The sequence below is a fragment of the Papaver somniferum genome, chromosome 4 (assembly GCF_003573695.1).
Source record: "Papaver somniferum cultivar HN1 chromosome 4, ASM357369v1, whole genome shotgun sequence".
Classification (NCBI taxonomy): domain Eukaryota; kingdom Viridiplantae; phylum Streptophyta; class Magnoliopsida; order Ranunculales; family Papaveraceae; genus Papaver; species Papaver somniferum.
This window is the reverse complement of record NC_039361.1, coordinates 3,655,265-3,679,511: the sequence shown is the minus strand read 5'-3', so window position 1 is coordinate 3,679,511 and position 24,247 is coordinate 3,655,265. Positions and strand designations below refer to the sequence as shown.

Sequence of the window (24,247 nt, the reverse complement as noted above, 5' to 3'; positions counted from 1 at the left end):
AGCGAAGAAATTCTTAAGGAGATGGCAGAATTAAGAGAAATCATGACTACAAAGAGAAATGATGGAAGAAGAAAACTAGAGGAAGCAGTGGAGGAAGCTGGAAAAACTCCATTTACAAAATAAATTCAAAGAGCACCGATACCATCTAAGTGCAGTTTACCGACATTTACAAGTATATTTGATGGAAGCGCATGTGCAATACAACATGTGAAAGCTTATTCTAGATTTTTATTGCAGTGGGAAAATTATGATGCAGTAATGTGCAAATATTTTGCTGCAAGTCTAGCAGGAGAAGCTTTGAAATGGTTTGAAGGCCTACCTGTAGAATCCATTGGTTCATTTCATCATCTACAAAATGTCTTTTTGGGACAATACAGAAGTAATAATCTATCAAGACCAGGGATTGAGACTGCATTCGGACTTCGCATAAGAACAAATGAGAGTTTGCGTCATCTAACGACTCGTTGGAGAACAATGTGTAGTGAAATGGGAAGACAGGTGGATGAGCGACATCTTATTCTCGCATTCATTAATGCCCTCTTTGCAACAGATTTATTATATACCCAAATCTTCAGAATAAAAGATAGAATAACAATGTCGGAGTTGCGCGAATTTCAATAAGAATACATAGCACTTGGGGAAAAACAAAGAGATATGGAATCTTACCCAGTTGCAATATCTGATTTGAAAGGTGGAAATACAAGTCTACTTCCGAGGTTGACAAATGTTGTTACGAGTACATCGCAGGGAACTCAAGGAAGGAATAATGCAGAGATGGACCAAAAGTTAGTGGCTTTGGGCAGTACAGATCAAGCAGAGTTTAATAAAGAGTACAGAGACAAGAAACTTCAAAATTATGGAGGTGTCGATACAGTTCAACCAGGAAGCTCTGCAGAACAACAAACACATTATAACAAGAAAGGTGGAAGAATAGTGTGGGAACAGATAAATTTGCCAAAGTTGAACACTACAGTGGATAAAGTATCGGAAGCCGCTCTCTTAATGGATGATATTCCATAACCACATAATGTAGGCGAAGATCCTCCACCAGGAAGGAGAAGTAAAGAATTTTGTGTCTATCATAGATTCCATGGTCACACAACAAGCAATTGTAGAAATGTGAGGAAGATTATATTGTGAATGATTGAGCAAGGAAAGTTGGACCATTTCTTACTAAAACAGCCAAGGAATTTACCACCACCACCACCTCCACCTCAAGGAAATACATATGCAAAGGAGAAGGAAAGGAATACATTTGTTATTTAAGTGGGTGCGAAAGCAAAGAATTTATATTGTAACTCGATCATACACTCGTCCAAAAGTATATAAGATTTTCATGATAATGTTTTAAGTCGAGTGTATGCGAGAGATGATGAAGGAAGGGAAATTTTCAACCTCGCAAAAATATCATCTTTGAAGGACTGGCAAAGGCAGAAAATCTCGTTCAGCGCAGATGAAATACCGGAAGGAAGAGCATCACATGAGTTCCCACTGGTGGTGAGATTGGTAATTAATCCAGAACCATTGGAAGAAGATGAAGAAGAAAATGAGAAGAATACTTGGGGGATAAATAAAATACTTATATATACGGGAAGTTCTGTAGATATTCTTTTTTACCATACATATAAAACAATGGGAGGGAGAGATGATGAGATAATCCCTTCAACATACAAAGTCTACGGCTTTAATAGTTCTGCGAACAAACCAACGGGGGAAGTGACCATGCAAATTCTTCTACAAAATTTACCAACAAATATCACATTCTGTGTAATAGATGTCGAGTCGCCCTATAATGCTCTCATCGGAAGACTATGGCTGCATGGAATATTAGCTGTTGCATCAACATTTTATCAATGCATCGAGTTTCCTCTACCTAAGGGTGTTGGCATTATAAGAGGAGATACAGTTGAAAGTAAAAGTTTCCAAGAAATTGATGTTGACAGATGCGAAGCAAGGGAATTCAAGCGAAGAAATTTCAGAAAAAATGCAGCAGATAGTCAAAGAGCAGAGAGATTAATGGTTGATGCAGTATACGAGGTGGGAGAAACAAGTACGTGAGGTGATGGAATTTATTAGATGAGAATGGTTAAAATCAAGAATCATTATGAGGACAAGAAATAAACATCGGTGCAGAGTTCATGGTGGAAGAAAGATAGTAGAAGAAATCAATGACGGCAGCAACAGAAATGGATAATAACAGATGAAGATGAATAGCAACAAGAGAGAGAAGATAAATGAAGAGGCAAAATATCAAAAACAATGAAGGCTACAATGACTTTAGCACAAAACCAACTCAATAATGCGAATGAATGTTTTGGAAAATGTATGCGAACTAAAGAAGATTCAAAAGGTGTAGAAAGTAAATGAGAAGAATAAATAGCATACCTGATTTTCTTCGAACCAGATGATTCGATAGTAGCATTTATGTACTACAATTGTGCGAATTAAAAGATTGGAATGAGAAATTTTAATTTCACATGGTAAATCCATAATAAGAAAACAAAAAGAGAAATCTTTTTAATAAGACCTTTATAAAAGGCTACAGAAAATGATATTTATTATCAGATTGGCTAGGAATCCAAATGTGGCGTGCACCTTAGTTCGCTTATATGCAAGAGGCAATATAGTAAGACCTATCGCACGTCATAGTTGGAGAAACCTAGAAGGCATGACTCAAGGGAAGGCTACACTGACCCCGGAACTTGAGTTGTGGATATTTGGGGTGAGAATAAAACGATAATGCCCATCCAGGAGAGATACCTTAAATTTTCAGTCTAACATAGTAATCTTAGATTGAGAGCCTAAGGTGAGAAAGGCTCTCCTAAGGAGTGAAGAAAATCGATCAGAGCTCCGAGGTACACGGTTGAGTCAAGAGTTCCCGGTACGTCTGGAGCGTACCTTGCCACTCTTGACAATTCCTGACTATGATGCACTCGGTCCGAAGGTACCCCACTTAGGGTGTGATCTTGCTTCCATAAACCCTATAGGTAGCGTATGCGAGATTGCGAAATCAACTGGTTGTTGAAAACCCGGATGGGAAGAGCCATAATCTTAACACGATAGAGGTAAGCTTCCTTGAAGGGGCAGCCAGGGGGAAGATAATGACGACACCCTCCATTAGGGAGCTGAATTGTGCCAAAAGTCGTAAATATCACAAGACTTTTAACTCATACGAGTATTAAGACTTGTGGTATTTACGCGAATTAACCTGAAGAGGAAATAATACAAGAAAATGATAAGACGAGATCAATGGGTCAATACACTATGATATAAAGACTGCCTGCGATTTCGTCGCACATAAACAGAGGCAACATAAGACCTTTACATAGGAAGGCAAAAATAAAACCTCATAGATAATACAAAAAAAAAATTATTCATAATGTTTAAAATATGCTCACACCAAGAGAAGTTCATGATAAAGTATACCAATCATATTTGGTTTATCAAAATTTGCCAAATAACAAGAGGCAAGAATGGGAATGCAAAGAAAGTGTTATTTGCCCCATTTTGATAAGTCTTACATGCATATGAAGAAGTCATAATATGAAGCGAAGGAAAGAAGAATCATATTAAAAAGATGAAGACTGAATTTACAAGAACTTACAATTATATTACAACAAGAGGAAGCAATCAACTTTCATCTTCTTCATTTCGCTCAGACTCAGAATCACTAATTTCTCCTTCAGAATCTTCTTCTCCATCAATAACTTGGATATCAGGAATGGGTACATTTTCAGGAATCGCTGGAAAGTTGTATTTCGACAAAGGAATACCATTGTCTAGACTAACTCTTTTAACAGCAGCCTCACGAGAACGATTAGCATCGTTACTGTTGTTCTGGACTAAGTTAAACCAATTTTGCTTCGATTGCTGATACTTTGAGTTACGAGTAGATGATTCTTCTTCCTTAGCAGCCAAGCGAGTTTCTAGCTCTAAAGCTCTCTTTTGATATTCATTCTCTTTCTCTGCGAAGCATCAACAAAAGAGTTAAGATAACAGACAATTATTCTTAAAAAATATGAATGAAGATCAAATAATAACAAATGACCTTCATAATTGAAAATAATGTCTGCAACCAGTGTAGAATGCTCAGTGTGAAGACTAACATTTACACCTAGGTTATTTCTAGCATCGTTCAAAACCCTAGAAGCCCAGTTAAACTCGGCTTCACTTTCTATAAGGAGTTGAGATCGAATTAAATTTCTTTCCTAAATAAGAATGTCTCTCTCACGACAAGCTGAATCACATTCTATCTTAAACTCAATAATGGATTCTTGAAATTGTTCTAGTGCTTTCGCACCCCTAAGGGCGATTTCATCTTTCTCAATGATAATTTTGTTCTTCTTCGCCTCCAATAATTGAATTGCTTCTCTTTCCTCATAAAAACGTCGTTTAAAGTTATTGGCAGCGGATAATTCATTTTTATGGCCTTCTCTAAGGGTAATATATTTTAATCTTAATTCTTCCAAGCTAAGATTTTCAAATCTTCGAGTAGGATAATTATTTAAAGAGGGATTGAGGTGTTCTAAAAGAATTTTAGCATCGGGAAGGTTAGCCGCTTCGTCTGAAAGGTCATACAGGTCTGCGAAGATAATTAAATAAGAAATACGAACGATCGCATAAAAGAAAAGGAGTGAAAAAATATAAGTTGAATACCAATGAGTTCCTTGTTTCTTTCTCGAGCTTGGAGAACCAATTGAGAATTAGTTAAATTCTCATTTTTGAGTTTTGTATTCTCGCCTGTAAGATTCGCATTCACATCCGAAAGAATAGATTTCTCATGTTTCAGTTTGGCATTCCCATCTTGCAATTTGCGAAGCTTTCTTTCATTGTCTGAAGAAATCGCATAAGATATGCGGGCACTCTGTGGAAATAAAAGCATCATAAGCAAAAGAACAAATAATAAGGAAAATATAAAAGGCAAATGTTGCAGAATATTACCAAGCCATTCATTGCAAATTGAAAATATGAGTTTATCGCAGAGGAAGCTCCACGAAGACATCGATCCCCCCAATCAGAAGCAGTACAGATCCTTGAGACCATCTTGAAGGCACGATCCGTTTCATCATCCCCAAGAATAGCAAGAGCATCTCCAGAAAAAACATCATACAACTTCTTTCGATACGAATCAATCGATACCTCTTCCTCAGAAACAAAAGTATCTCTATCTGAAGATTCTGAACTTGAATAAGAATCATACCTCGCACGCTTTCTAGAGACATCATCTTTTAACGAGGTTTTCTTGGACACATATTTTGACATACGTTTCTTAGGAGTGTTATTGCTTTTTCCCAAAGTTTTGTCGTCCAAAGGATTCACTTACGCGAATAATCAAGATAAGAAACAGAGGCAACAATATTGTTAAAAATAGAAAGGGTGTTTCTTACTCCCTTATTCTGCGAAGATGATACTTTGCGCGAAGTACTGACCTTTTTGGCATACTACGAAAGAGAAGAAATAAGATTTAAGAAGGAAAGTTACGAAAATTTACAAATTGAATTAAGAGGATCACATACCGCTACTTTCTTTTCTTCATTTTCGAATATTTAAATTCCCAAGGTTGGTAAAGAGGAAAATCTTCGGGCAGAGGATTTTCAGAACCATCCGCAGTTTTACCAGATATAAAGGACCCTTCCAAGATGACAGGACAATTAAGCCAACTAGAATAATTGGATCTACGAGCAGCACGATTAGAGTTTGAATTCCAATCAACGTCTCGCATAATTTTTTCATCTTCAGCGATACCATCTACTCTCCTTATGCGAACAACCCACTTAGTCACATTACTTTTCATAATAGCGATGTAATAATTCTTAAAGAAATTATCAAGAGTATACTCAGCAGGATCTATAATTTTATCACGATGATCCTCTTTTCGCACTTCATCAGGATAAGAATTTCCAAGACCAGCTGCGCGACGAGCATACTCTAATGGTATCCTAATAGCATCACCACTCAACTGAAATATTCCTCGTGCGAATCTTTCATCAGCAAGAATTCTATAGAAAAGAGGAATCTCAGGATTATATAAGGGAATTGGTAGAAATTGAAGTTGACCTAACGAAACGATGATTTTTCGGTTATTCCATTGCTCAGATTTGATTAGATCAAGATTAAGCTTGGATGCGAAATTACATGAAGGAGGAAGAGAGAGTTCATAACCCCTCTGATTGAAGTCAGTTTTCACTCTGTTGAATTCGATCTCCATCTTTTTACCAGCAGGAGCCATTAAAGAATGGGAATGAAGAATATAAATTTGCAGAGAAGGTGAAGAAGAATGAAGGAAATAAAATGAGTAAGATAGAAGAGAATATATAGAAAAGAACGACCCGTTTTTCAATATTTATTCTCATTAATGCGAAGAAATAAACGGATAAAAACATACGGTTAAAAAGGACGTGTTGAAAGATGAGTGGTTAAAAGGATACGCGTACATAAGAAGAGATTGAAATATGGAAAGTTGTCGGCAAAGTAAAATAAAAAAAAGACAAGCATGTGCGATTTGTAAGAGGAGAATTTCTCATATCGCTCACTCTGAAGAATAAGCAATATGAGAAAAGGCAAATGTAGGAGTTAAATATCGCACACGATAATAATTACTCGAAGTGAAGAATACAACCTGAGCGAAGAGCATCGCATATAGCAAAGTTGAGATGACACACCAGATGATGTCAGCAAAGTCACGAGTAAAGTGTGAAGAATTATGCGAAGAAGTATGCTATGCAAAGATGAGCGATTGTATATGAGGGAATATGTCGCATAGTGATCCCGAAAATAATGGGATTCTTAGCTGTCATCCACTATGTAAAATCCTTTATAAAGGAGAGAGTCATTGTTTCTGGGAGGATTCTAGAACAAGTCTTGAAAAAGAAATAGGAAGAGAGAGAAAGTGAGTTTAGATTTCAAGTAGAATTGTTGTAATACTTGAATCTATTTTGTAAACATTCCTAATCTTTAGTTAATAAAATAAGAATTCATAATGATCACCTAGAAATTGAATCAGTTATAGTGGAGTATAGTTGTAAAATTTCTTACAACTACGGGACTAAAAATTACAAAGGTGCACCATAAGATGGCTGAAATATGTCACCTAGGGAATCAAATACCCGTACGACCTTAATTAACTCTTTGACACATTAACCAGACCTTACGGAAAATCGCCTTCAGTAAACACGACAACTTAAATCATCACAAACAAACAATAATTAAATACACTTTTCTTTTTCTTATCACAATTTGATGAAATCAAATATCATAAAATGACTCTGTAAAAAGATCCATGTGATATTCAGTATCCAAAGTAATAATTAAAGATAAGCCACCGTCGCCTCGTGGTGGGTTTGGAATCAGAAAAGATCGACCAGCACCATTCGCACCCGGACCCATATAATGTGGTTGTCCCCAACCAAAATCAGCTTCATATATTGCCAGTCTAACCCAGCTTGTGAACCTAAAATTGCAGCCCTTACCTTTGATAACGGTACAGATACTTGGGTTTAATTCCAGAAAATCAATGGCTGACCTAAAATACTCATTGCTTCCATACGAAATTAATGTCTCGTGAATTAAATTAACAGCGTAACTTAATGGTTTTGAGACAATATCACCTGCAATTGCTTTTGCTGTTAAATCAAATATGGCATTCCCGAAATAACCATCAGGAAGAGGAGGACTTGAACGCGAACGACAATCTAATGGCATTGATATCGTTGTTTCTTGATCGTCTTTAAGTTCGCGTGCTTTACATGAACAACGCCATATGTGTCCTGCAATGACTTCGTATGTACTAAACTTGAACTCGTTGTTGTTGCATTTGGATTTGAGTTGATTGGTCTGCATGGTTGAGATATTGAGCTTGGAAATTGCAATTTTGGGGTTTGATAACGGAGAAGTAGAAGGTATGTTCATGGAAGGTAGTTTATATTCTACATGCGGAAAAGAAACTACTGGTGGATCACGCGCTCGTAATATTGTTCGATCCAACAACGGGACAGCTTTAATATCATCTACTCCTCGACATAGATCTGACCAGGTATTAATGAAGTTGATTCCGGAGACTCCATCGACTAATATATGGCTTAGTGCTGTACTTACACAAACACCACCGCACTTGAAACGCGTTATCTGTACAACTCAAAAAGTTAAACAATTTGCTATAATCAAACTTGGTAACCTGAACTAAAAGGGATGGATACAATACAAACCTTAACCAGAAAGGGTGGACATGAGGAAATATCACCGTCGCCATAATCAGGTTTAGGTAAGAGAGGCATAAGTCGTTCATCAGGAGTGAAATCGCCGAGATCCTCGATGCACGAATCTGTTTCTGCCTCTATAAAAGTTGCACCTTCACCAGTACAATTGATTTCAGCTCTGCCTGACTCATTTCTCTTCAACCTCCCAGCAATTGGGTAATAATAAACGAGAGCTTTGCTTAAACCATCCTTTAGTACAGTAGAGTCAAAGAAATCGTCAGAAGAAGAAGAAGAACCTCCAGTTAATGTTGGACGCCTGTAAAAGTATACTGTTTGTGCGTGTACAACGAATAGCTGGTCGAAATTCGACGTCCATAAACACACTTTTGGTGTTTCTTTTGCCGGTTTGACTACAGATGACTCTCTCACTGTAACTTTAATCATAATGATTGACTAGCTAGTGCATATTAATAAAACATACAAGCTTCTTGCACCGAAACAGAAAATTACAAGCCGATACAACTTTGAATCAGTGACTAGATGATGATCGACCCAAGAGAAAGCCCGGAAAGAATACTTGTTACGAGATTACAGAAAGAAACAGATCAGAAAACTAACCGTAATTGGTGGGAGGTATCTAGGTATAATCTATACCTGGCGACGGCGACGTATTTAATGGTGGCTAATTATACATGCCTGGCGACGGCGACGTATTTAATGAAAGCTACAGGCCACCCATATTTAGTAATGGCTTGCACCTCGACACGTAAAACCAATACAGACCACTCAAATAGAAATTCTTATCGAGAATGATCTTAAATCTTATCAGAAACGTATCGCGGTAACCAATTGATGGGATCATCGGGATATATATCTTATCTATAGTACAAGGATATACAGGGACGGGCATTGGACTGTTTTTATTACTTCCAAATACGACTCCCAACAACATTAGTCATTGGACTGTTTGGTAATCATTATTTTAATGGATTATTAGTCCATAATTCATTATACAGATTATAATTGATTCTATAATCCATTATAATAATTGTTTATTTTAATCATAATTGAAAAAATGCATTATTTCCATAAACATAAAAAATTTGTTTTGAAAATATATTATAATCAATTATTTTTTCTATGGAACTCAAATTGAATTTTTTCTTCTCATTTTCTCTGAACTATCAAGAGAGACAAAAAAACAACATAGGATTAAAAAGATATCCTAAATAATCGTTCTTTCCTCTCCTTTTTGAGATCATCATTCTAAGATAACCAATTATCTAAAAAAAAATGTTTGTCAAAATTTATTTTTAAAATGATTATATTAAAATCATTTATCAATTTATGATTATCTATAATCATAAATTTTATCAAACAAGGCCATTAAGAACTTTATGCTCATTACATTGTCTAACGTTAATATACTAATTATCATATTATATAAAATGCATTGATTGAAAAAAAAAATGATTTCAGCTCTTCCGTAGGATAAAATGGAAAATGTGAGAGATTGGGATAAAGGAAAGATAGGCAGCTTGTCAACAGTGGAAAAATAGGCTTACAGTTTAGCATTACGTTAACCATCATTCTGGAATCAATAACATTGCTAAAGAAATTGGACTTTTAAATGGGAGATGTCTTGTTGTTTCACTTCTTTAACCCAGTACGGATGTATCTCAGCGCTTCACTTCTCGAAAATGTTTCCTCGAGGCTCCAGAGTTGGATCCAATATGTGGAATGACGAAGAATAAAGCGTGTAGTAATTAAAATATGGATGATTAAGGTTTGTTTACAAAGGACAACACAAAACTGCTGCACAAATTAATCATACTACAAAGGGGGAAAAAACATCCTACCACAAACAAACGGTAACCGACATCCAAAGAAGAGTTAGTTTCCTTAAGGCACCGTCAATAATGTTCACACTGTCTGCTTCCTGAAACATAGATGAAAAGTTTAAACCAGTAGGAAAGGTGATTCACACTCTTGGATATTTAGTGATGGATTGATAAGTGATTTAAATAGATTTGTGTTAATGGAGAAGTGAGCTTCTCACCCTCTTTCTTCATTTCTAGTTTATTCTCTTGCAATAGATAAGATTACTTCAATTACATTCTCTTTCTATTACATTGGTATAACACGCACGTGCAATGCACCTACCTCCTAGATTGAAGATTGCGCATTGCTTCCTGTTGTTCTGTTTCACATCTTGTAATACGTAACCGCAAGAACATGCCATGCCTATAAACAGTTCTAAAAGAACCCACAATTTCATTGCATTCTGTTCCGTACTATAAACATCAAAATTCAAGACCGAAGAATTAAACTTTTCTTTCGATAACTTCTCAATTCAAAGTAGTCATTTACATAAATAATTTACATAAACGAGTAGGAAAGGTGATTAACACTTTTGGATATTTAGTGATGGATTTATAAGTGATTTAAATAGATTTATGTTAATGGAGAAGTCAGGACTCTTAGTTCTTCTCGCTCTCTTTCTTCATTTCTATTTTATTATCTTGGAATAGATAAGATTACTAGATGTAGCTATTGATGCCGAAATATACTCCACTTCCGCCGTGGATAGAGCTACGGTTTGTCGCTTCTTCGATGCCCATGAAAAAATCCCTTAACCTAGAGAAAAAACATACAATTATGTACTCTTCATGTCATCAATACAACCTCACAAGTCACTATCCCAATATCCAATCAATTTGACACTTGAATTTATAAAATACTTAACTCCTAAATTCATAGTTCCTTGTATGTACCTTAATAACCTCTTTGTCGCGCCAAGATGTAGATGACTAGGTGAACTCATGAATTTATAAAGCATACTTGAAGCAAACATAATATTCGGTCTTGTATGTGTAATGTACAACAAGTTTCCAATAAGACCTCTATGGAAAGTCTCATCAACTTTTCTTCCTCCATCGTGTTTCTTGAGTTTCTCATTTACTACAAGTCGTGTTGATGTGGTTACAACCAAGCATACCAAATTTCTTCAATACCTTTTCGGCATACTTTCTTTGAGAAATGAACATTCTATCTTCACTTTGATGAACTTCAATACCAAGAAAGTACTTGAGAAAACCCATGTCACTCATTTCGTATTTCATCATCATTTCCCTCTTGAATTATTCAATCATATGAACACTATTACCCGTAAAAAATAAGATCATCAACATATAAGGAAACAATGAGAGTAGATGTATCTTGTGTTCTTAACATATAGTGTAGGTTCATTATTGGTTTTACTGAAATTTTGCATTTTGAAGAACCCATTTATGTCACTTTACCAAGCTATTGGTGCTTTCTTTTGGACATACAATGCTTTCTTCAACTTGTATACCTTGTCTTCTTCTCGTTTCACCACGAAACCTTGTGGTTGTTCTACGTAGACCTCTTGTTTGAGTTTTCCACTCAAAAACGCTGATTTCACATCAAGTTAATATAGTAACCAACCTTTTTGGGGAAGCCATAACAATCAAGGCTCTAACGGTACCAAGGCGATCAACCAGCGCAAACATTTCATTGTAGTCGATACCGGGTTGTTGTGGGTATCCCTTTGCCACCATCCTTGCTTTAGATCTTTGAACCGATCCATCTGCATTGTACTTCACCTTGTAGATACATTTCACACCAACAACTTCTTTGTCACTTGTCCTGGCTACCTTCTCCCATCTATCGTTCTCGTCAATAACAAAAACTTATTCTTCCATAGATTTTATCCAAACCGGCTCTTTTGATGTTTCTTTAAAATTTTCCGGTTCAACCGTACAAAACCTACATCCTTCAGACACTTCACTCAACCTTTACATATTCTTTGGTGTCGATGGTGGTGATGTTGATGCACTAGTACTTGGAGTCATACCTAGAGATGCTCCTTAACTTATATTTGGTGGTGTTTGAGATAGTTCTTCATCATTTTCTTCACCTTCTTCATTCTTATTTGTTGCTGAATTTTCTTCTTCATCATCAACAAATATTGTTCTCTTCTCTATTTTATCTTGTTCCCAATTCCATGAAGCACCTCCGTCAAACAACACATCACGAGTTGTAATCATTGTGTTACTCTACAAGCTACACAATCTATAACCTTTTCATTGAAGGTTATAACGAGAAATATACATTTCTCACTTGATTCATCAATTTTATTTCTCTTCAACTTTGGAATTTGAAAATAACACACAGAACCAAAAACTTTGAGATGCCTTACCAATGGTTTTCTCCCACTCCATGGTTCAAAATAAGTTTGATCCCAAACGGCATTTGTTGGATATTTATTTATCAAGTAGACGACGGTGTTAATGGCTTCAGACCAATACTATTTAGGCATACCCTTCTCGTAAAGCATGGACTTCGCCACCTCCATTACGATTTGATTTTTCCTCTCCGAAACTCCATTTTATTGAGGAGTATAGCCAACGGTTAGTTTCCTTTCCAAGCCTTCATCTTCACAAAATTTATCAAAGTTCTTGTTGTTGTATTCTTTCCCTCTATCACTTCGCAAAACCTTGATGTAATGGCCTCTTTGTTTTTCAACAAGACATTTAAACTTCCTAAATATACCAAACACATCAGATTTTTGTCTCATGAAGTATATCCAAGTCATTCGAGTAAAGTCATCAATGAATAAAATGAAATATCTATTACCTCCATGGGTTGGTGTCTTCATTGGTCCACACACATCGGTATGTACCAAGTCAAGAATTTGTTTTGCACGCCATGCTACACCTTTTGAAAATGGTTGGCGATGTTGTTTTCCAAGTGTGCAACCCTCATATACTCTTTCTTTGTAGTCAACGTGATGTAGAAGTTCTTGTACCATGTTCTTGTTGGAAATCACCTTAAGACTTTAGAATTCAAGTGCCCAATTCTTTTGTGCGTAAACCATGTTTCATACATGGTTTCCATCCTCATTGAAACATTCTTCTCATTTTGAAACACAATTGGAAAGCTTATATTCTTCTCTATCTTGATATTCTTCATAACTTGTCTCTTGTTCTTGTGTTTCGTGTCTTAAATGGTGCAATATCCATCTTCAAAGTGGACAGTGTACCCAAGATCCACAAGTTTCTCAACACTAAGCAAATTTTGTTCCAAGTCTGAAACATATAACACATCTCTAATGTATTTTTCTCTATTGATAGTTTGCACCCAAATTATACCTCTTCCGTTAGCTTGAACCATGTTTCCATACCCCATCTTCACTAGAGAATTTATGGATGTATCCATATCCACAAACAAGATTTTCACACCTGACATATGAGTCATACAACTACTATCTACAAACCATACTTCACTTTTGGAAGTCTCCATAGCACTTTGAAAAGTATAAAAGATTTTTTTTTATCTTCTTTCTCTTCCTCTCTACCGGCTTGTTCTTCATCTTCTTTGTATCTACAATCCTTCTCCAAATGTCCATCCTTCTTGCAACTGCGACATTGGGGTTTTCCTTTGTTCCAAAAATTCTTCTCCAAGTCACCATTATTCTCGTAAAAATTACACTTTGGTAGATTACCCTTTTTATAGTTGTTAGAACTACTTCTCCTTTGTTGTATTTTCCCTTTCTTTTTTAATTTTATGAAGAATCACCCTTGTACTCATTTTTCTTCATAGCTGAATTTTCTGAGTCCAAATTCATTTTCGATTGAAAAGCACTTTCAATTGAATTTTAGGCGTGTCGAGACACCCTTTATACATAGAATTTCAATTGATCCCATAAATCTTGTGATTTCATTTTAGAGAAATCTTTTGTTGCTTCTAAAACAACCACAATAAGTTCAATTTTTTCCGGTAAACAAATCAAAATCTTCTCACAAATTCTTTTATTTTCTAGTTTTTCACAACACATCATCAGTTGATTAATTCAACAACTCTAGAAAAAAAAACTCATTTAATTTTTTGTTATCCTTCATTTTATAATTTTCAAAATATCTTCTACATGAATGACGTTTCAACTCTCTTACCTTCTTATTTCCTCCATACTCTTGTTGAAGAAGATCCCAAGCTTCTTTAGTTTTAGATGAATGAATCACTCTAAGAAGAATAGTGTCTCCAACTCCTTGTTGAATGTACATGAATGCTTTAGCATTCTTCTTTCTACTCTCCTTGAGCAAATCCTTTTAGGGTTGTGATAAGTTTGTTGTATCTTCAATTTATTCATACCCATTTTGAAAAATCTCCCATACTTCTTGAGACATGGATAAAGTCTTCATTTTGGTTGACCAAAAATCATAGTTTTCACCATCAAAAAGTGGTATTGTTGTTGTATGTATAGGTTTGAAACTAGAACTTCCTATTGTTTAGCTTCAAAACAAAATTGTTGTTTCTTTGATTTTTGGGTAAAAACTATTTCTTTTTGCTGAAATTTTTGGATCACTAGGATCAGATTCACTTGATCTATGCTCTGATACCAATTATTGGATATTTGGTGAAGTATTGATAAGTGATTTAGATATATTTTTGTTAATGGAGAAGTGGGAACTCTTGGTTCTTCTCACTCTCTTTCTTCATTTCTATTTCTTTCTCTTGGAATAGATAAGATTACATCAATTACATTCTTTTTCTATTTCATTGTCAATATATGACCCAATAGTCAGAGACATGTAGACCTCTAATGTACACTTATTTCTATAACGCTAAGACTTGACAGTACACTATGTGTGCGGAGTTTCATATGTGATTGCACTTCTTGTGTATACTAACTCTTTTAGACTTCAGGAGTTTTCTATACGACTGCACTCTGTATTCATTCTAACTCCTTTTACATCCAGGAGTTTTATCTCTGACTGCACTATGTGTGTGGTCAGTCACCCATTAACTAACACAAACTCCAACTTAAAAAATAAAGATAAATGTTGAAAACAATGGACATGGAACATTCAATGATGAAAAATTCTAATCAGGACAACATCTAAGTTATGAATATCATAACTAATGCATGTGTTTCTGTATATCCAATTCTTTTTTAGTACCTCTTTAATAATGATTTGTATCTCATGGACATATAATCCTTTCTAATGTATAAGAAAATGAACTTGAAGCGGACATCAACTTACATTTCTTCACCCTGATTCGTCCCACTGATAGGTTCTTGCTCAAATAGCTGACTCCAACCAATAAATGGTCGTTCTCAACATTGTGAAGAAGAGTAAGTATTGTTAGAGCACTGCTCAGTCGAAATCGCATGTGTTGCTATCTCAAGCATGTTTGTCAATATTAGTGATCAAAACTATAAGTCTTGATTTCTAGCCTACTATTATCTAAGTCTCGGACTAGGATAGAAAGTGTAGTTGAGCTCTAGACTCCATGGCGATCATCATACAAAGATGAAGAACTACTCAAGGAACCGGTGGAACTTCATCGACTAAAAGGTATGTGGAGACTTGAACTTATCTATCACTCAAAAGTCTATCTACTCTATCTCCTATCTTGAGACAAAAGTCGTATTGCTATATATACTATGAGTATACACATTTGCTATTTCGAGTCGAGTTTATCTCGCTTGTCTATTTCTAGAAATATGTGTTGGTAAGCTTTCGCTTTGGCCAAGTTCATCTTTACTAGTGACGAAAGTCATATTAGTTTCAATTACTTGAAAATCGCTATGACGAAAAATAGCTTGTGAACAACAACTATATAACGTCCTCTAAGAATGTTTCAATGATTGAAATGAAATTTTAGAATATAACCTTGAAAGGATATAAACATTGTGTGATAACTCATACGTGTGTAAGTCATTATTCCTTGAACCAAAGTATGCGTACTTTGCTTCTCAGGAAAACCGGAACTAAAGTCCGCGTACCAGTACGCGCACTGTCGGAAGTTCACATCCCGTGAATTTCTGCTGGAGTTTGTGAACTGAAAACAAACTTATTCTGGGTACTTAAGTCCGTGTACCAGTATGCATACTTAGGTGGGTTAGTTTCTAAAAACGATTATTCGTGAACTTAAACTTATATAAACTAAGGAATCCATACTTGCAAATCGTGGCTATAAAGTTCATGAATTGATTCGATTGAATCAAATCGTTTTTGCTTCGATTGTGTCTTATATACTTCTATGAGATCTAAGCAATTGAACAACTCTCACTAGTTCTCTTGAGTCATTTGAACTAGTTATGGTTAAGATAAATATGGTTCATATGAAAGTGCTCATATGGCTAACCATTTGGTTAACTACTGTTGAACCAACTAAATGTACATGTTTGGGTACGGTTACACAAACCTAAATAAACGTGCATTTAATTTGTGCTTAACAAGCTAAGTTCGATCTAACGGTTGAAAGATATTAGCTTGAATCTAATCAGGTTTTCGGGCTCCTTGGGTAATTACTTTTTTGGCTTTAATATTATGACTTAGCTAAAAAAAAAAAAAATCATAAGTTAAGGAATGGAGAAACTACACAAACCGAAATTCATCACTGAAATATTAAATCAAATAGAAAATTTTGTACCGCTTGTTAAGGTTAGAAGAAATAGCCATTTGTATTATGTAGTTTCGGAATGTTGAAGGTTAAAGAGATTCAAATCGAGAAAAGATTATAGTAACTACGAACCTAACAAAATAATGATCCCTAAACTTCTTGTCCGTGACTCTACAATTTTTGTATGTATCATTGGCCTTCGATACCACTGCTGCTGGGGTTAGGCTACAAAACAAAACCAAGAAAACTAAGATTGATGAGTAGATATACCCAAATTTTCATGAAAGAAGGTGAAGTAATATTACCCATAGTTTTTCCAATCTTTCGAGGCTTTACCCTAAGATTGTTTTAGAAATAAAATTGCGCAGTGTATATAGATTTTCTTTGAAGCGTCATACCCGAACAGAACAGTAGCATTGAAAAGTCACATCTTAAGTAGCCTAGATTAAGAAACCGTTATTCTGTCTGTACAATCAAAATTGGTAAGAACTGTTGTGTCTTTTCAAGTTCCGGTTGCGAAGGGTGGTTTCTGACCTGGATTCTTATTTTTTCAGTATTCTTGAGGATGAATATGCAGCGCCACGTCAGCCTAAACATCCTTCTTTATATATAGAAGATGAATTGATTCCTTACCAAACTGGTTTTGGTTCAAACTAGTTCGTTATATACCCAAAATAGCTTTCGCGATGCAATGAAATTTTGGCAGAATGAGAGTATCTCAGTTTATTGAATTGTAATAGAGTATCTCAGTTTACTTTCTAAAGCTATAATTTTTAGAAAGTACATAGATAGTATAGGAAATTTAAGGTGTTCCATTGGAGTATTGTCCATGGCACTTTTATGTTTGTATACACATATAAAATGTGTACGTTTTATAAGAAGTCCTCTATGTTTGTTTTAGTTCTTCGTTAAAATATTTAAGTAAAACAAATCCATTGGATTATCCGTACTTAATCCGTTCGTTCGTGCATCTATTGGATGCAAATCCGTTGGGATTTGGATGATGGATTGGATGCGAATGGGAAATTTCGAATCTGTAATGAATTAGATTAGATGCGGATGAGGTAAAAACCAGACCATGCTCACCCCTAGAGCTAGAGCCTAAGATTTTGACTAAAGAAACTTTATCAGCAGAGAGGGGCTAGGTTTTAAGGAAAAGAATGCAGAAAAAAAAATTCCCCATGGTAGGGGATGCAAGATGGGCTTGTAAGACCCTTTTACACTAGTGAAAACTACAGGGAGACCCATTCTCCCTGATGTTTCTACTATGAAACCCATGCTCCCAAAACTACAGGCGTGCACCCAAATTCTGGTAGAAAATTATTCTCAAACCCAAAATATATAAAATTCTGTTTATGTCTTTTTTTTTTTTCTTCTTCTTCTTCGTCTTTTTTTCTTCTTCTTCTCCACTATACCTAGATATCAGAAAAAGGGAGAGATTCGATTGATTTCGAGAACAAATTCATGCCTAAATTCGATTGATCTCAACAGCAGCACCAAATCGTCTTCTTCTTCGAATTAACGACGAACCCTCTTACTACTGATTCTCTTCATTACAATTTAAATTCACTACTGTTATTAATGGTAGCAGCAAAAATCCTTAAATGGGTTTGTAGAACACGGTTTGGTCATCATATATTTATCATCAAAACTTGTTTTCAATGAAGATTTTGAAATGAATTTCAGATTTTTATGAAACTCTCAGCCGTGAATTGAGTTGGAGTAAGCAATACTGGACGAGTTGTGAAGAAGGTTTAATTGCAGATGATGGTGTAAATACATGAAAGAAGATGATGGTGTAAATACATGATTTTGACCAAGAGCCCCCGAATAACTGAAAGATAATGGTTTGCGCGGGAGTTAATGAAACATGAAAGAAGATGATGGTGTGGTTATGACTGCATAACATGTCATTCAGTCAAGAAACTGTCTGCATAACATGTTATGCATTCGTGAAAATGGATGCATAACCTGTTATGAATCTACAAAATTTGTTGCATAACTTGTTATGCAGTCCAGAAAACCTGCATAACCTGTTATCCGTCCGAAAATATAGCTACATAATGCATTATGCATCGATAAAATAGATGCATAACCTGATATGCATCCGTAAATATGGATGCATACTGCATTATGCATCAACTTTTTATATGTACGCGCTAAAATCAACCAAAAAAATGGTAATATAACTTGTTATAGATGCATAATTTTGTTATCCAAATGCATAATTTTTTTATGCAGTGGAGAAAATGGCTCCATAATTCGTTATGCGTCTGCAGAATGTGTTATGCATCGTTTTTGGTGACTGCATAATGGTTAAGTATCAAGTTTTCAAAAAAAAATTCCTAAAATGAGGATCACCTCCGATTTTTTCGTTAAAAACAAAATTTTGATATTCTTGTTTGTACTCGTTGCGCAGCTCTTTTAAAAAGTTCCAATGATATAAAATTTGTAAAATTCTAAGGCGCGGATTTTTAGATATGTTATGTCCAAGTTGCGCTGCCAATTATACCCCTGAAAAATTAGGCTGTGTAACGAGTTATGTCTGAAAAGATAATATGCATAACCAGTTATGTATTGAATCATATAATCTATATTATAAAAAGAAGTGTTGTGTGTGTAGACTTACAAATCCGACCATCGATTTCGTCATCCCACAATGGAGATTGATCGGTTATATGTCCTATATAGACGTCCGTCTGATCCCTTGGCTTCCTAATAAAAATATGTTTCTAAAGATTATTTAACGGCGTCGGATACTTGGATTTCTTAGTTTGACTGCAGCGTCGGATTTTCTGATTTGACTAAGTTTCCGTTAATATAGGCTAACACTAAGTAGATGTATTTATAGAACAGAAGAGCGTCATTCTTTAACGGTTCCCCTCCATTAACGACTTCTAATTCTTAACTTCGTCTCTCTATATCATAATGATACTGAGTTATTAATACTAAGTTATTATTATGGATATAATAGAAGTGCTGTGTGTGTAGACTTACAAATCCGACCATCGATTTCGTCATCCCACGATGGAGATTGATCGGTTATATGTCCTATATGGACGTCCGTCCGATCCCTTGGCTTACTAATAAAATATGTTTCTAAAGATTATTTAACGGCGTCAGATCCTTGGATTTCTTAATTTGACTGCAGCGTCGGATTTCCTAATTTGACTAAGTTCCTGTTAATATAGGCGAACACTCAGTAGATGTATTTATAGATCAGAAGAGCGTCATTCTTTAACGGTTTCACCAACAGATGGTCTTCTATCTATAGTTCTTCCCCTCCATTAACGACTTCTAATTCTTAACTTCGTCTCTCTATATCATAATAATACTGAGTTATTAATACTAAATTATTATTATGGATGATTTAAAGGATGGATACGGTGAAATAAAAGAAAACAGAGCTGATGATTTAAAAAGAAAAATTGGTCTAAAGAGGAAAGGAGAAGAAAGAAAACCTAATAGAGGAAGAGGAGTGAATTGGGTAAGAGGTTTTATGTTTAATGCAACCAAATATCTCCTTATTAATACATCTTTACGGAAAACATATGGATAAGGGTCTGTTTGGCTTATGTTTGGTGGATGACCCTCCATGAAGATTATTCGTATACACCAGATATACTCTGGTCCATCGAACGTTCAATCATCCAATAAGCACAATGATTTAAAAAGAAGTGTTGTGTGTGTAGACTTACAAATACGACCATCGATTTCGTCATCCCACGATGGAGATTGATCGGTTATATGTCCTATATAGAAGTCCGTCCGATCCCTTGGCTTCCTAATAAAAATATGTTCCTAAAGATTATTTAATAGGGTCGGATCCTTGGATTTCTTAATTTGACTGCAGCGTCTGATTTCCTAATTTGACTAAGTTTCCCTTAATATAGGTTAACACTAAGTAGATGTATTTATAGAACAGAATAGCATCATTCTTTAACGGTTTCACCAACAGATGGTCTTCTATCTATAGTTCTTCCCCTCCATTAACGACTTCTAATTCTTAACTTCCTCTCTCTATATCATAATAATACTGAGTTATTAATACTAAGTTATTATTATGGATGATTTAAAGGATGGATGCGGTGAAATAAAAGAAAACATAGTTGATGATTTAAAAAAAAATTGGTCTAAAGAGGAAAGGAGAAGAAAGAAAACCTAATAGAGGAAGAGGAGATGGGTAAGAGGCTTTATGTTTAATGCAACCAAATATCTCCGTACTAATACATCTTCAGGGAAAGCATATTGGCTAAGGGTCTGTTTGGCTTATGTTTTGTGGATGACCCTCCATGAAGATTATTCGTATACACCAGATATACTCTGTTCCATCGAACGTTCAATCATCCAATAAGCATAATGATTTAAAAATAAGTGTTGTGTGTGTAGACTTACAAATCCGACCATCGATTTCGTCATCCCACAATGGAGATTGATCGGTTATATGTCCTATATAGACGTCCGTCCGATCCCTTGGCTTCCTAATAAAAATATGTTTCTAAAGATTATTTAACGGCGTCGGATCCTTGGATTTCTTAATTTGACTGCAGCGTCGGATTTCCTAATTTGACTAAGTTTCCGTTAATATAGGCTAACACTAAGTAGATGTATTTATAGAACAGAAGAGCGTCATTTTTTAACGGTTTCACCAACAGATGGTCTTCTATCTATAGTTCTTCCCCTTCATTAACGACTTCTAATTCTTAACTTCGTCTCTCTATATCATAATAATACTGAGTTATGAATACTAAGTTATTATTATGGATGATTTAAAGGATGGATACGGTGAAATAAAAGAAAACATAACTGATGATTTAAAAAAAAATTGGTCTAAAGAGGAAAGGAGAAGAAAGAAAACCTAATAGAGGAAGAGGAGTGAATTGGGTAAGAGGTTTTATGTTTAATATAACCAAATATCTCCTTACTAATACATCTTCACGGAAAACATATGGCTAATGGTCTGTTTGGCTTATGTTTGGTGGATGACCCTCCATGAAGATTATTCGTATACACCAGATATACTCTGGTCCATCGAACGTTCAATCATCCAATAAGCACAATGATTTAAAAAGAAGTGTTTTGTGTGTAGACTTACAAATACGACCATCGATTTCGTCATCCCACGATGGAGATTGATCGGTTATATGTCATATATAGAAGTCCGTCCGATCCCTTGGCTTCCTAATAAAAATATGTTTCTAAAGATTATTTAACAGCGTCGGATCCTTGGATTTCTTAATTTGACTGCAGCGTCTGATTTCCTAATTTGACTAAGTTTCCCTTAATATAGGTTAACACTAAGTAGATGTATTTATAGAACAGAATAGCGTCATTCTTTAACGGTTTCACCAACAGATGGTCTTCTATCTATAGTTCTTCCCCTCCATTAACGACTTCTAATTCTTAACTTCCTCTCTCTATATCATAATAATACTGAGTTACTAATACTAAGTTATTATTATGGATGATTTAAAGGATGGATACGGTGAAATAAAAGAAAACATAACTGATGATTTAAAAAAAAATTGGTCTAAAGAGGAAAGGAGAAGAAAGAAAACCTAATAGAGGAAGAGGAGATGGGTAAGAGGTTTTATGTTTAATGCAACCAAATATCTCCGTACTAATACATCTTCAGGGAAAACATATGGCTAAGGGTCTGTTTGGCTTATATTTTGTGGATGACCCTCCATGAAGATTATTCGTATACACCAGATATACTCTGTTCCATCGAACGTTCAATCATCCAATAAGCATAATGATTTAAAAATAAGTGTTGTGTGTGTAGACTTACAAATCCGACCATCGATTTCGTCATCCCACAATGGAGATTGATCGGTTATATGTCCTATATAGACGTCCGTCCGATCCCTTGGCTTTCTAATAAAAATATGTTTCTAAAGATTATTTAACGGCGTCGGATCCTTGGATTTCTTAATTTGACTGCAGCGTCGGATTTCCTAATTTGACTAAGTTTCCGTTAATATAGGCTAACACTAAGTAGATGTATTTATAGAACAGAAGAGCGTCATTTTTTAACGGTTTCACCAACAGATGGTCTTCTATCTATAGTTCTTCCCCTTCATTAACGACTTCTAATTCTTAACTTCGTCTCTCTATATCATAATAATACTGAGTTATGAATACTAAGTTATTATTATGGATGATTTAAAGGATGGATACGGTGAAATAAAAGAAAACATAACTGATGATTTAAAAAAAAATTGGTCTAAAGAGGAAAGGAGAAGAAAGAAAACCTAATAGAGGAAGAGGAGTGAATTGGGTAAGAGGTTTTATGTTTAATATAACCAAATATCTCCTTACTAATACATCTTCACGGAAAACATATGGCTAAGGGTATGTTTGGCTTATGTTTGTTGGATGACCCTCCATGAAGATTATTCGTATACACCAGATATACTCTGGTCCATCGAACGTTCAATCATCCAATAAGCACAATGATTTAAAAAGAAGTGTTGTGTGTGTAGACTTACAAATACGACCATCGATTTCGTCATCCCACGATGGAGATTGATCGGTTATATGTCATATATAGAAGTCCGTCCGATCCCTTGGCTTCCTAATAAAAATATGTTTCTAAAGATTATTTAACAGCGTCGGATCCTTGGATTTCTTAATTTGACTGCAGCGTCTGATTTCCTAATTTGACTAAGTTTCCCTTAATATAGGTTAACACTAAGTAGATGTATTTATAGAACAGAATAGCGTCATTCTTTAACGGTTTCACCAACAGATGGTCTTCTATCTATAGTTCTTCCCCTCCATTAACGACTTCTAATTCTTAACTTCCTCTCTCTATATCATAATAATACTGAGTTACTAATACTAAGTTATTATTATGGATGATTTAAAGGATGGATACGGTGAAATAAAAGAAAACATAACTGATGATTTAAAAAAAAATTGGTCTAAAGAGGAAAGGAGAAGAAAGAAAACCTAATAGAGGAAGAGGAGATGGGTAAGAGGTTTTATGTTTAATGCAACCAAATATCTCCGTACTAATACATCTTCAGGGAAAACATATGGCTAAGGGTCTGTTTGGCTTATATTTTGTGGATGACCCTCCATGAAGATTATTCGTATACACCAGATATACTCTGTTCCATCGAACGTTCAATCATCCAATAAGCATAATGATTTAAAAATAAGTGTTGTGTGTGTAGACTTACAAATCCGACCATCGATTTCGTCATCCCACAATGGAGATTGATCGGTTATATGTCCTATATAGACGTCCGTCCGATCCCTTGGCTTTCTAATAAAAATATGTTTCTAAAGATTATTTAACGGCGTCGGATCCTTGGATTTCTTAATTTGACTGCAGCGTCGGATTTCCTAATTTGACTAAGTTTCCGTTAATATAGGCTAACACTAAGTAGATGTATTTATAGAACAGAAGAGCGTCATTTTTTAACGGTTTCACCAACAGATGGTCTTCTATCTATAGTTCTTCCCCTTCATTAACGACTTCTAATTCTTAACTTCGTCTCTCTATATCATAATAATACTGAGTTATGAATACTAAGTTATTATTATGGATGATTTAAAGGATGGATACGGTGAAATAAAAGAAAACATAACTGATGATTTAAAAAAAAATT

General features: G+C 35.2%; 1 protein-coding gene across 1 annotated transcript; it reads right to left on the bottom strand.

Moving 5' to 3' along the window:
- Window positions 1-6,973: 6,973 nt before the first annotated feature.
- Window positions 6,974-8,983, bottom strand: LOC113274602 (shikimate O-hydroxycinnamoyltransferase-like). The gene is made up of 2 exons (XM_026523989.1): window positions 8,205-8,983; window positions 6,974-8,124 (listed from the first exon to the last, which is right to left on the bottom strand). The coding sequence occupies exons 1-2, from the start codon at window positions 8,637-8,639 to the stop codon at window positions 7,246-7,248; spliced, it is 1,314 nt and encodes a 437-aa protein (XP_026379774.1). The 5' UTR covers window positions 8,640-8,983; the 3' UTR covers window positions 6,974-7,245.
- Window positions 8,984-24,247: the final 15,264 nt, after the last annotated feature.

Excerpts from the sequence above, each read along its gene's own strand:
- LOC113274602 (XM_026523989.1), bottom strand. The coding sequence starts at position 8,639 with ATGATTAAAGTTACAGTGAGAGAGTCATCTGTAGTCAAACCGGCAAAA. Across the intron at positions 8,125-8,204 it reads GTCCACCCTTTCTGGTTAAG|ATAACGCGTTTCAAGTGCGG; the intron begins GTTTGTATTGTA and ends TGAGTTGTACAG.